Genomic DNA, 14775 nt, shown 5'->3' on the forward strand with positions numbered 1-14775 from the left:
CACTTTTTTTTTACGTAATGCATTTTTTTAAGTTTGGTTATGCTCTTCGAATACTAATTCAATTTAATTTCTGTTCTATGACAATAGAAATCTTTCTGCTTTTTGTAATTTGGAATGAACGATGCCAAATTTCTAGTACGAACCGGTTTGACAACCGCTCTTGACGCCCATGTATAAATAGAACGAAGGAGAGAAAGGTTGGAGAAGAAAGAAAGAGAGAGAGATAGTAAACATGAAAGAGAAAGGTAAAAAGAAGGATGAAAGAGAGAGAGAGAGAGAGAGATAGTAACCATGAAAGAGGAACGAAGAGAATGTTGGAGAATAAAAACAGATAAAGAAAGATATATAAATAGAAAAGAGATAAGAGAAAGATAAAAGTAAAGAAAAAGGGAAAGAAAGGTAGAAATAAATATATGAAAAGTAATGAGAGATAGGAAATATGAGAATGAGAAACGAGAAAAAGGTTGTAAAAGATAGAGAAAGAAAGAAGAGAAAGGAAAGAAAAGTAGAGAGGAGACATAGGAAAGAAAAGTAAAGAGGAGAGAAAGGAAAGAAATGTAGAGAGGAGAGTTAGGAAAGAAAAGTAGAGAGGAGAGAAAGGAAAGAAAAGTAGAGAGGAGAGAAAGGAAAGAAAAGTAGAGAGGAGAGAAAGGAAAGAAAAGTAGAGAGAGGAGAGTTAGGAAAGAAAAGTAGAGAGGAGAGTTAGGAAAGAAAAGTAGAGAGGAGAGAAAGGAAAGAAAAGTAGAGAGAGGAGAGTTAGGAAAGAAAAGTAGAGAGGAGAGAAAGGAAAGAAAAGTAGAGAGGAGAGAAAGGAAAGGAAAGTAGAGAGAGGAGAGAGGAAAGAAAAGTAGAGAGGAGAGTTAGGAAAGAAAAGTAGAGAGGAGAGAAAGGAAAGAAAAGTAGAGAGGAGAGAAAGGAAAGAAAAGTAGAGAGGAGAGTTAGGAAAGAAAAGTAGAGGAGAGTTAGGAAAGAAAAGTAGAGAGGAGAGAAAGGAAAGAAAAGTAGAGAGAGGAGAGAAAGGAAAGAAAAGTAGAGGAGAGTTAAGAAAGAAAAGTAAAGAGAAGAGTTAGGAAAGAAAAGTAGAGAGGAGAGAAAGGAAAGAAAAGTAGAGAGGAGAGATAGGAAAGAAAAGTAGATAGGAGAGAAAGGAAAGAAAAGTAGAGAGGAGAGTTAGGAAAGAAAAGTAGAGAGGAGAGTTAGGAAAGTAAAGTATAGAGAGGAGAGAAAGGAAAGAAAAGTAAAGAGGAGAGTTAGGAAAGAAAAGTAGAGAGGAGAGAAAGGAAAGAAAAGTAGAGAGGAGAGATAGGAAAGAAAAGTAGATAGGAGAGAAAGGAAAGAAAAGTAGAGAGGAGAGTTAGGAAAGAAAAGTAGAGAGGAGAGTTAGGAAAGTAAAGTATAGAGAGGAGAGAAAGGAAAGAAAAGTAGAGAGGAGAGTTAGGAAAGAAAAGTAGAGAGGAGAGAAAGGAAAGAAAAGTAGATAGGAGAGAAAGGAAAGAAAAGTAGAGAGGAGAGTTAGGAAAGAAAAGTAGAGAGGAGAGTTAGGAAAGTAAAGTATAGAGAGGAGAGAAAGGAAAGAAAAGTAGAGATTAGAGATAGGAAAGAAAAGTAAAGAGGAGAGAAAGGAAAGAAAAGTAGAGAGCGATGGATAGGGAGCGGAAGATAGAGGAAATATGAAAGTGAAACTAGAATGTTGGAAAATACATATAATGAAAGTAGGATAGGAAGATAAAAAGAAAGAGGTAGACAAAGCAAAGATAGAGATGACCACCGAACCAAAATCCACCTGAAACATTTCGCGTACCCTTGTGTCGAAATCCTCTGGTAACGCCACCGCAAGAGGAGGTTGCGGTGCAACTCCGAACTGCTTGTTATTATAAAGTTATGGACACAGCCAGTCCATAATCCAACCTCTCCTCTTTTTTTCCATCCCAATTACCGTTCTCAAAACTTATGCGGGCGATCAATAGCGGCGGCGTAGCTTACAAAGTGGGAGATTATGGAACAATCCCGCCGAGCAAAGGACACATTTAATCACGAAAAATGTTACAGGTTCATTAGAAATAATCTCTCGTTTTCATCCTGGCGAAAGGATGGCGTTATGTGGGAATGAACCCGAGGTGCAACTCCTGCCGTAAAATTTTGTTTGCACGGACCTTGTTTGCTTAGCCTGTTTATTAGTTGCGATGGGCGGTCGGCCATATGCAAATATTCAATCGGAACGATTGCAACCACATGCAAAGCTCTCCGAAATGCTCAATGATACGTTGTGTGAATTATTTGGATCGTTCAGTTGGCCGCAATTTGGAGATGAGGGGCCGATGGAAGAAATATGTACTGGAACCTTACGTGGCTTACGTTAAAGCTACAAACATGGCGTATCGGTAACATCGTCGCCTTGTAATCAAGGTGTCTCGTGTTCGATACCCGGTGGAGGCAAATTGTTGTTCGGATCCCACTTTAAACTGTAGGTCCAGTCCCTATTAGCCCTATCTGTACATAAAGTGGACATAAATGTAAACTCGTTAAAGGTGCCATCCAGCATTCGTCTGGAATGAACCGAGGAAATCACGAAAAAAAATAACAAAATGATCGGATTGAGAATCTCCCAAATACGAGTCAATCTCCTTAATCACTCACCTCCCAGAGACACTGACGGGTATTTTCAATTCATTTATTTCCATGAAATTCTCGGCTTTTCTAGTAAGAAATATTCACTTTCCAGACCGAAATGGATTATATTTCTACTAATTCTTTTCACGCAACTTTAGCCCTTCCACAGGCTATTGCTAAAATTATTAACTAAAGGGAACAAAGAGAAACATTAACGTATTACCCATTATCCAAACACATATTCATTAATCGGATATACCATCTTGAGCATAATATTCTTAACTCTTATAATGTCATCATAGACTGAATGTATCATGCATTAGAAAATTCACATTGTTAATAATATTTTTATTGAAAATGAGAATTATACGAACATAAAGTATCACTAAATATAAATATAGCGGCAAAAGGCATTATTACTACCATAAGTTAAAGATATTTCAAATAATTTAACTAATTTAAAACTGTCTTACTTACCAGTACCATATGTCCGGTTGAAATGTCCATGTTAGTCAACACGGGCTCTTCGCTCCTAGAAACAAAGAGAAAACAAAAATAAGCTACAGTAAAGTAAAAATAAGTTGTACATTTCACTCTTTCCTATCTTCCCGAATAACCCATTAGCAATCAAAACTGAATCCGATTGGCAGATTGACACAATTACATGAAATGTTTTTGGCTGAAAGGAATTATAATAATTATTATTATATTATCATCTCATGTAGTATAGCCATTAATTACAAGAAATCTTATTCCAAACGTTACAATTTACACTGAATTATTTAACTACGTTTGAGGTGTAAAATTCGCAGTACTGATGTGTGTTATTAATGACGGATATACGTGTATGACCTTAGCTTTTGTAATTTAAAAACAATTACATTCTTCTTGGTGGGGTATATTGCTTGTTGCACTTATACTTGCAATAAATACAGCAAATTCAGTTACATGGCTTGAAAAATATACCGTGGGATTCTTGAAATATTGTTAATTTAAGAAATATAGTGGTTAATGTCTCATATCTGATTTTTTTGTTTTGAAGTATCATTTACATTCAAAAGTGGATTATTTAATAACTTTTCACATGTTATGTTTGTTATCTTGATTTATCTCTTTCAATAATTCTAAAGAAAATTCCGTTGCTATCTTGGTTTCTTGTTTATGTTTAAAGGTAGAAGTTAAAAATAGGTTAAAATTTGTTTTAAGTCAAACAAAATAATTTTACTCTAAAACATGGATTGCACCTATTCCATTTTGATTTCTTGGTTGATAAGTTCATTCCTTGGTAGCCGACGACCTCCGTGAAGCAGTGGTTAGCATAGCGCGCTGCGATTCCAAGGGTGTCGGGTTTAAATCCCGGCCTTGCCATAGGTGAGCTGTGTGAGTATCATAAATTTCATCGCATCATCACTCATATTCATCTTCGCGATTAACCAAAAGTGGCAGAAAAGCGAAGTAAAATAACCAAATCCATCAATCAATCATTCCTTGGGAGCAAACTCCATTGTGCTTTTGTGCAATTGACGCGAAGCATTGTGCCAAATGGAATTTAGAAAAGGTTGAAATCCTACGTCAGCTGGAGACTATTTTAAAACGATTACTGTATCCGCATGTATTGTAATCTTCTGCTCTGAAATAAGTAAAGAAACTTTCACGGTCGGTTAAAGCAAGAGTTTGCGAAGCTGCATTTTGCGCAAGGCCTGCAGGTCGAAACTGGATGTCTGCGTTAATGAAGGAAAACTGCGAGGCCATTTGTACCATAATGGCCCCCTGCTGGAGCAGAGCTCGCCTGTTCTTTAATTAATAAACCCCGGCGAAACAGTGACACCTCCGGCTTCCAGCGGAGTGACGTAAAATCGAAAGTTAAATTATCTGGACTCGAGTAAGGAATGTTTCTCGTGGAAACTGGTTCTAGTTACTCAATAACGGAGTTAAAATTCATAAAGGCACGATCTTACTGGGTAGTTTTCGCTAGATATGAGTAACGAAAGTAATTTTCTTGTTTTCATTCTGATACAGATAACAAAGCACGTGTTGTCTATGTGCTCCTTAAGTGAATAGAATCCCTCACATGCAGGCTGCTAAGTCTTCCAGCAGGCGACAGAGGACCGAGTGGCGGGAGCGGTACCAGGATATAGCAAGTCAAGTCCGGCAGTCGCATGGTTTTTAAGATATAATAGCCAATCAGTCCAGAAAGTACATGATAGGCCTTGTCCTCTGACCATGATTTCAGGCGGAGTTTGCTGGTCTGTAGTCGAGGGTATACATTTCTTTATGTAATTTGGCCGTTATTCCAGTGAGCTTATTATTGTTAATATACGTGATCGGGAACATGATGTCGAGAATGTGCAAAACGTTCTAGTGACAAGTGTGGTGACGTATCAAAAGAGGCATTTTTGAATGTTTTGTAGTAGACAGGTAGAAACAGCTGGAGAATATTTTATTGCTCAATGTAAGTAGTGTGGTCTTCAAAGTACTTTTGCCAACATTTTCATTTTTAATGTTATTAGCAGTATTATTAAAGTTATTAACAGTTACGAACTGACACAAAAACAATATCAACAAGGAAATAACGTGCTGTTACTTTTAAATTTAGCAATTAAAATACAGTTTCATATTTTAAAAGTGCCTTCTCTATTATAATACGCCTCATTTATTACAATTATGGGTATACCATCATCACCATCTGTATTCTACCACTCATGCATTTTTCCCTTGCAGACGTTAAATTATTTCATTCATATATTTAGTAGAAGCAATCCAAAATTAATGGGAACATGGTCCCCCCCCCCCACCCCAATCTTTCACGAAACTTAGCGTATATCCTCTGGAAATGTTGGGACTACAGCACTGGAAGTTTTGATCACATGAATAAATCAGAGTGCCTTGTTTATTTCCTTTGAATTCTATTGAAGTTATCAAATGAAATATGGAGACGTTAGGCACCAACTTGTTAACCGTAAAAAGTTAAAGACGACAAAAATAAAATATTTCAAAAAGTGGTTCTATTTTACAGAAAATCCAAAATACAGGCCCAATGTAACCCTATTGGTCGATCTGAACGTGTGGAAGAAAGCACTTCATCTGTCTAGTCAATGAGATGAACCAGAAGTAACCAGACATGTGAAAAAGAGGAAGCAGGCTATTAAGGGAGTACCATTATGTAAATTGTATATTTTAAGCAATACAATTCTTGTTTTCAATCTGCAAATCTAGGCAATTTTAGGAGATACGTCTTCATACCTAAATTACGTGTTGCTGAATCAGCTGTTCTGAGAATGTTATGAATTTTTGACAAGTATTCAATGTAAGTAAGGGTCTTTAAACTGATGGTTCGTCGGCGACAGAGTTATAGACTCGTGACGTGAATACATTAAGGGGATTTATGTCAAAGATGGAGGAAAGAGGCCGTTCAGCTTCACATGAGTGAGAAATAAATGTGCAACGATATTTTTTTTTAGTGATAAAGGGTTGTTAGACGGCATATAACAATACCGATTCTCATATTGAAAATGGCGATGTGTTGACCACTACACCACTGCATTGTTTGCTTGAGTATTAAGACAGATTTGTGTTGTATAGTAAGAAGAGGAGCGGCTATTTGGTATTTTCCTTGAGAAACCTTAAAATAGATTTCCTGCAGGTTGCTCTACTGTTCGTTCGCGCTCCCCCATCTCCCAGTTAATCAATTTGTTAATAAAGAACAGGTTGGGAGGAGGGAGAAGGCGCTGCAAAAGACTGTCTCATCGGGGGAAAAACTTTCGTTCCTTACTTCACGGCGGTTTCCAAGGAAATGTAATTATTTAAGAGAGGATCCTTCAGATGGAGGGGAGGGGTCTGTGTGTGGCAAAATCCACCTTTCTACGGCAACTGCAATGGCTGTAAGTCTATACAGTTATCCGGCGTCAGTTCAGATTTCTCTCTGGAGTGAAATCAGTTGAAGTACAGAATAATCGGTGAGTTTGTTTACTAATACTTGCAGCACGAATATAACAGAATTTTTACTTAAATGATTTGTTAAATATTTAGAATGAGCATATATTATCCTACTTAAAACGATAATGCTTTAGCGGGTTACTATTATCTTTTTTTATCGTAGGTACAACATAATGAATTTACAATTAAGTGTAACAATTCAATGCATATAATTACTTTTATTAATTATTTCATGATCTCACTGTATTAGGATGTTTTTTTCCTGTAATTGAAACATTATCTCATTCGAGAATAGGCCCGTACCCATGTGAGGGGCCACGGGGGGGGGGGGCATGCCCCCCTCGAACTATGAAAAATTTAAATGTGAACTTATAAAAAGCTACGAAAATAACATCGACAAGTTTTCAAATTTGTAAAATTTCAATTTTCTTCTTGCATAAATGAATGTGTTTGTGGTGTAGAGAGGCACACTCCAGAAGTCTACAGTTTGCAATACTGTGTAGTTTTAGTTCTACGACCGTTGATGCAAAGGCTACCTGCAGTAGCGGCGTTTAGGTTATCGTGGCCAGTTGTGCCCGTCACTATTTTTTTCCCCCACTTTTGCTCCTGCACTATGCTAAGTCTTGTCTACTAAGAGAAAGTAAATTGCCATTGCCTTTCCTCCCTCCCCCGCCCAGATTTGGCACTCAATTGCAGCTACAGGCTACGAAAATGTCTCCTTCTGTTGGTCAACTCACATTTAGAGTTTCTTTATTATAATAATAATTGCTAAAACACATAATTTAATTTATGAATATATTATTTTTTGAACATAGAAATATCATTATCATGGCTGTTCAAAAGAAAACACGGAACTATTCCAACATTTCTGATATATATATATATATATATATATATATATATATATATATATATATATATATATATGATTGATTCATTGAGTTTGATATGATCCATATTTTTGTGTGACGTCATCAGTAGAAAATGTGTCACTAATATATTTATTTTGTGAAAGAAAGCGTAACCTCCTTGCTATTCTACGTAATATTGCGACTTATTAGTAATGTATATCTTTTGTTTAATGTTTATTGTATTTTATGCTACATTATGGGTAATTTAATGTATCTTCATGTTTGCGAGAGTTCACTATACGAATTTGTATTTCTAAACATGTATAGATGTCAGTTTTGTTGTAGTATCCTTTTGTAAATAGTGAGTGATTCATCTGTACTTTAATCTGTGTTCTCAAAAATAGTATAAAAGCGAGGATATCGCGTAAGAATCATCACACTTTCGCCACGGATCGTCGAAGCTTTTACACTTAAAAAGAACTCCTCGGTGTTGTGCATACATCCTGGTATGGTAGTTCGGGGCGCAAGCTAGGCCTATGTGAACATAGGTACGCCGATAGCCATGCATTGATGATATGCACAATACTGCAACCATTCTACGTTAAATAATAAAGCTAGCCTAAGGAGTAATTTGGAAATAAAAAGCTAAAGAGCAAATATTGGCTCCGTTATCATTGCATATCTCTTGGTGTGGTAGTTCGGGGCGCAAGCTAGGTCTATGTGATCATAGGCTTGCCGATAGCCACGCATTGAGTTTATGCGTTTTAGTTGAGTCAATTCATCGACAAAGCGAAATCCTCGCCTTCGTCTCAAGTATATTTGCACTATAATTACAATAAATAAAGAATAAAACCTTTCAGTTTATACATACTGCAGTAATGTGGTTTTATTTCTCTGTGCTGTGAATATTGTCTTTGCCTAACACTACCCTTGTACCTGAGAGGAGTCTGTGTACTTCACCGAGTCTCATCGTTCACCGCTGAGTATTATTAAGTTAATATTAATAGTATAATAATACGACGCGTACGTCAAATTGAATAGAACGTGTCAAGTGGCAGCTCAACGTGTTGGCTCGATTTTGTAGTGTACAAGGGCAAGACAATTGTTTAAAGTTGAGATTAATTGTGCAAGAGCACTGAACTTTCATATTTATTGAAAAGCAGTTATTTTGTTTCGATATGGACAAGAAGCATTTGCGTAGCGCAAATAAAAATCTCACTTCGAGTTCAGGACTTAATGTTCCCGATTGTTGTCGGGACATTGATAAAGATAAAACCACATTTGTGTGCAAGAAATGTACAAAGCTTCTACATTTTGAATGTTGTGGCCTAGATATTCGAACTGAAAGCCACGAGTCTACCGATTTGGTTTGTAAAGATTGTGAATTATTGTCTACGGATAGTTCATCTGATCCGTTAAATATGTTCAAAGCATTAAAAGCAATGATTGAAGGAATTAGCAAACAACAAGTCGAAAGTATGGGAAAATTACAGGCTGATATTAGCAATGATATCTGCAAACAGTCTGAAGCACTGAAAGCTGATATTAAACAGTAATCTGATTCCATTACCAGCTTGAAAGCCGATATCTGCAAACAGTCTGAAACATTGCAGGCTGATATGTGTAAACAGTCTGAAGCACTGAAAGCTGATATTAAACAGCAAGCTGATTCCATTACCAGCTTGAAAGCCGATATCTGCAAACAGTCTGAAACATTGCAGGCTGATATGTGTAAACAGTCAGAAGCACTGAAGGCTGATATCTGTAGACAATCTGACATATTAAAGGAAGATATCCTCAGACAATGTGCGTTGCTAAAGGATGATATCAGTAAGCAGCACGATGAATCTATAAAAGTATTAAGAGCTGAAATAGGCGAGATGGCCTGTGAGATTCAACAACTGAAGTCTGAGAACGAGGAAACTAGGGCTCGATTCTCTGAAGAAATCCGGCAGGCTAGAGAGATAGACTTTGATGACTTCCGGCGCAGCTTGGCAGCCGATGTAAATAAAGCCACGGAAAATGTTCGCACAGATGTGGAGGATATTAACTCGAGATTCACTGGAGAGTGCAATAGGATTATCGAAAAACAGCTGACAATAGAACAGATGTTGGCCGAGGCCGAGACTGACAAAATACAGTTCCGGGCTGAGGTCCAAGAAAATATTAGTCAGATTTCAGTAGTTGTGTCTCAAAGAAGCAAGGACGTTGAGGAAATAAAAACTCAAGTAGAACAACTTACGAATCAGTTAGAGACCATGCACGTTACCCGCCAAACGGAAACAGAAACTGGATCTCGAACAGCTGGTCATCCGTCTGCAGTTGCTGAGAGTGCAGCGTTGCCAACCATGAAGATTGAACTAAATGAAGCGATGGACAGAGCCGGTGGAGAGAGAACTAGAGAAGACAAACAAGTCTGTCGCCCTCGAGTTACTGCTGATTCAAGAGCTAATGAAGTGGCGTCTGCTGTTCCACCTACCTTTAGTCTTTCGGGCGATGACAGAAGTTACAGAGAGCGTGAATCTCGCAGGGCCCGGCACAGTCTTTATGAAGAAAGGACAAAGAGGAAACGTCTAGAAAGGAAGAAAGATCGCAGTTCCTCCTCTTCCAGCACCAGCTCTGACTCTCAGTATCAAGCAAAAATCAGGAAGCGAACACGAAGGCATGGAAATTCAAGGAGCGGGCCAGATGAGTCGCCGCCAAGAACTCAGCGATCAGCAATGACTGGAACTCCAAGGATGGCAGACCTTAATTCCTTGTCGAAGTTCAAGGGAGACCTGGAAGCCCAGAATGCTGAGCAATACTTAAAAGAACTTAATATCAATTTTGATTTAATGCAGATTCCATACGAATACCGATTGGAAATTATTCCTCGGCTTTTCAAGGGCCAGGCTGAGCATTGGTTTCGAGCAAACCAGTTAGAGTTCAAGTCCTATTCTGATTTTTGCCGTCGTTTTCGCAAACAATATGCTTCAGAAGAGGCCAAAGAGAGGCAGCTGACAGCAGTGAGATCTCGCCGATACTTAAAGCAGTCCGGTATGAGCATGGAGGAATATGCCTGGTCTATTTACTCAGCCTACCGCAATCTGTCTGCCCGTTACATAGAACCTGAGATTGTGAATTTAATCATCTCCCAGCTTCCATATAGAGCTCGCAGTCTGAGTCTAGCTAATTCTCCTCAAACTGTACGGCAGCTATCCGACTTTCTGAAAAGGTTCGAGGTGCTTGAGGAACAGGACAGTTGGAAGCCTGTGTGGAATAGGGAAGGTGCAGGCCAGGGAAATGCTCCCAGACAAAATAGAATTGGAAACCAACAACCCAGAGTCAGACAAGTTATTCCGAACCAGAGGAATGGATATTCCAATTACAACAGGCGGCGTAATCCTCCGAGAAGGGATGGCAGGAACAACTACGCACGTGGGCCGCGTCGTTCCAGATCTGATCCAGAAGAACATTCCCGTGACTCTTCACGTAACGCCTCTGAACCCAGTAACTTCAGAGCGACGGCGCCTCCGTTTGAACCTTCTGCTTCACGTTTGACGAACGAGCAACGTCAAAGCGTCGACATGACAAGAGACTTTTGTTGGGCACCATCGACTAGTGCTAATCCGAGTGGTATGCAGTCGGATTTAGCCAGTCGCCTAACGTGAATTCTTCATTCCCGATCACGGTTGGGCTAAAATCTTGGACTTCTCTGGGAACAGATGACAGCGTTATAAATAGTGAAGACAATCATCTTTTTGTTGTGCTGACTCTCAATGAAGGAGAACAAAGTTTTGATAGAGCACTACAACAGGCAGTTAGAAAGGAAAATTTACACAGGGCTCCATTAATTAAGGCAACTGTAACAGGCGTCGAGTTTATTTGTGTTCTGGACACTGGCAGCGAATGTAATCTCATGAGCTACGCCATTTGGAAGAAGATTAAAGAGAAGCTGCCGTCATTGCAGTTACAAACATGTCCAGATGTTAGGCTGACTGATTTCACTGGGAGAAACAAAACTAGAGTTGTGGGATGTAGACAAGTATATCTGGAGATTGCTGGAAGAAATTTATTGGAGGACATGTTTGTCTTGAGAGGTCTCGAAGCTGACTTTATTTTGGGCTACCCATTCCTCAGGAAATATGAAGCAGGAATTGACCTACAGCGCGAGAAGTTATCCCTCACCATAGACGGAGTTCCGGTAGAGCAGGACCTCGTGAATAATGGATCTTCGACAGGGACGTATGTAAGAAAAGTCCGTGAAGATTCCCATGTCGATCAGTGGACGGCTAGTCCTGACGACATTCTGCAGAAGGTCAATGCGAATGAGATTTTATGCGAAAGGGGTAGAAGCCAATTGAAAGAAGTCTTATTGAAGCATAGAGATGTATTTTCCGAGAGACCAGGTACTATTAAAAACTTCCAGTGTGAGATTGAACTCACCACCACAGAACCTGTGTATCGATCTCCATATCCCATACCTATAGCAAAAAGGAAACTCCTGGAGGAAGAATTAGAAAGGTGGAGACAATGGGGTGTTATAATGCCTTGTAATTCCCCTTACTTGAACCATTTAATTGTAGTCGACAAGCCTGACGGTACAGTACGCCCATGCATTGACTTCAGAAATTTGAATAAAATTGTACGTGTTCCACGGAATTCAGTTGAGCCCATTTCGGATGCCTTACAAAAATTTAAAGGTGCTCGTTATTTTACAAATCTGGATCTGGCTTCTGGATATTTACAGATCCCTGTAAAAACTGACTGCCAACCATGTACTGCCTTCTCCTATAAAGGACGTCAGTGGATGTTTGCTCGAATGCCTTTTGGTATCTCTAGTGCTGTGTCAATTTTCATAGCTGCCATGCATGCTGTATTTGGTCCTGAAACCGAAGAGTATCTAACTCAATATATGGATGACTTGCTGATTTTCGACAAAGAACTCTCCAAGCATCTCGAACATCTGGACGAAGTGTTGCAGCGACTCCAAGAAGTGGGGATGACTGTAAAGCTGCGAAAATGTGAATTTGTCAAAAAGGAAATTACCTACTTGGGTCACATTGTTTCTGGAGATGCTATCAAAATCCAACCAGACAAAAATTCCGCCATTAAGTTATTTCCTAAAACTAAAACTAGAAAGGATGTTCGGAAATTTCTTGGCCTCGCCAACTGGAGGCGGAAGTTCATTGAAAATTTTGCAGCTAAATCTGAACCGCTCACCAAGCTGTTAGGTAAAAATCAACGTTGGATTTGGCGAGACGAGGAAGAACAAAGTTTCCAGCTACTGAAGAATGAACTAGTAAGAGATGCTGAATTAGCACAACCTGATTTTGAACAGGAATTCTGTATCCAATGCGATGCTTCTGGGAAAGGATTGAGTAGTATTCTTTTCCAAATGGATGGTGAAGAGAGGAAGGTCATTCAGTATGCAAGCCGAAAACTGAAGGAGAACGAACGCCATTACTCCATCCATGAGTTAGAATGTTTAGCCATAATCTTTGGAGTTGAGAAGTATGCTGTTTATTTGAAAGTTAGGCCTTTCACTATCTACAGTGATCATAAAGGGTTGGTATGGTTACAAGACGCCCGTAACTGGAACAGTCGTTTGACTCGCTGGTCTCTAAAACTCCAACAGTACCAGTATAAAATAGTATACGTCTCTGGTCGCCAAAACGATCTGGCAGATATTTTATCTCGGTATCCTGCTGATGATATACCCCAGATTCAACCTGAAAATAGCCAGCAGACATTCAGAATAAACTACCTGTGGGCCGAAAGAGGAGAAATAGATGACGTCGACAAGTGGAGAGAGGCACAATCTGAAGATGAATTCTGCAAAAATTTACTCCAATCTCTAAATTCTCAGGAACCTAACCTCAGATTGCATCGTTCCTATCGCATTCAAGAAGGAATTTTATTTAAGAGAGGATCAGACAATCAGTCCCTTTGGAAACTGTGTGTTCCGGTGGTAATGAAGCAACCTCTCTTGAAAATAATTCATGATGAAGCTGGACATTTTGGAGTATCCAAGACATTGAAGCGACTTGCAGTACGATACTTCTGGAAAGGCATGAAGGATGACGTGATACAGTACATCCGAGATTGTGAAATTTGTGCCCAGAGTAAACCAGACAAATTAGGGATACTCAAGGAGACCCTTCATATCAGTCCCAAGCAACCTCATGAGATGCTTTCTCTGGACTTGATTGGGAAGCTTCCTCGGTCTAATGGATACCAGTACATCTTGAGCCTTATTGATGTGGGTACACGTTTTGTCTCCGCATATGCTTTACGGACTGCCAGCACCACAGAAATTATAAACACGCTTCAGAGAGGATATTTTGCTCACTATCCAAACGTTACGTTTACCCTAAGCGACAGAGGAGCTCAGTTTACCTCGAAGCAGTGGAAGGAATTTACCAAAAGCCGTGGTATCCATCATGTTTGCACAACAGCTTACAATCCAAAGGGGAACATGGTAGAACGAGCAAATCAAGAGATAGTCAGATTACTTCGTTTATTTTGTTATCGAGAACATCAGACTTGGTCGCGATACATATCAAAAGTTGTTTGGTTAATTAATTATTCTATTTCCGAAACAACTGGATATTCACCTGCTGAACTATTCTTCAATCATCCTATACCCAGAGAGATCCTAACTCATTTCAATTGGCCCGAACGGGAAGAAGCCCAACCGGATTGGAAGTCCAAATTATTCTTAGCCCAAGTCAGGGAGAAGAAGAAGCTGTCGAAGGATTTAAAACAGAAGGGAAACGCCAAGACAGTGACAGTTGGAGACTTCGTGATGGTTAAAAACCATTCCTTAAGCTCCTCACTAGATAGGACCATTCAAAAGTTATTTATGTTGTGGATAGGACCTTATCTAGTAGACAAAGTGGAAAATAATGTTGTGACATTGCTAATTCCAAGGACTAAAGAATTATATGATAAGGTTAACTTGGATAACCTAAAACTGGTGCGTTTTTCGGAGGATAAAAAGAAAGAGTTTGTACTTTAAAACTAAGTTTCCTCCAGGTAGATAACTTCCATCCTGAAACTTAGTTTTCGAAAGGAAGGGGCAGATGATATGATCCATATTTTTGTGTGACGTCATCAGTAGAAAATGTGTCACTAATATATTTATTTTGTGAAAGAAAGCGTAACCTCCTTGCTATTCTACGTAATATTGCGCCTTATTAGTAATGTATATCTTTTGTTTAATGTTTATTGTATTTTATGCTACATTATGGGTAATTTAATGTATCTTCATGTTTGCGAGAGTTCACTATACGAATTTGTATTTCTAAACAGTTTTGTTGTAGTATCCTTTTGTAAATAGTGAGTGATTCATCTGTACTTTAATCTGTGTTCTAAAAAATAGTATAAAAGCGAGGAT

General features: G+C 38.9%; 1 protein-coding gene across 2 annotated transcripts in view; it reads right to left on the reverse strand.

The window, feature by feature from the left end:
* Positions 1-14775, reverse strand: part of IA-2 (tyrosine phosphatase IA-2) — a 619991-nt gene that overhangs the window by 50580 nt on the left and 554636 nt on the right. For both annotated transcript variants that reach the window (XM_083120601.1, XM_083120600.1), the window contains one exon: positions 3088-3142. In XM_083120601.1, coding sequence (XP_082976727.1) covers positions 3088-3142 — 55 coding nt within the window. The remainder of the gene's footprint in view (positions 1-3087; positions 3143-14775) is intronic.

This window comes from Lepisma saccharinum, chromosome 4 (assembly GCF_977018435.1).
Source record: "Lepisma saccharinum chromosome 4, izLepSacc3.1, whole genome shotgun sequence".
Lineage (NCBI taxonomy): Eukaryota > Metazoa > Arthropoda > Insecta > Zygentoma > Lepismatidae > Lepisma > Lepisma saccharinum.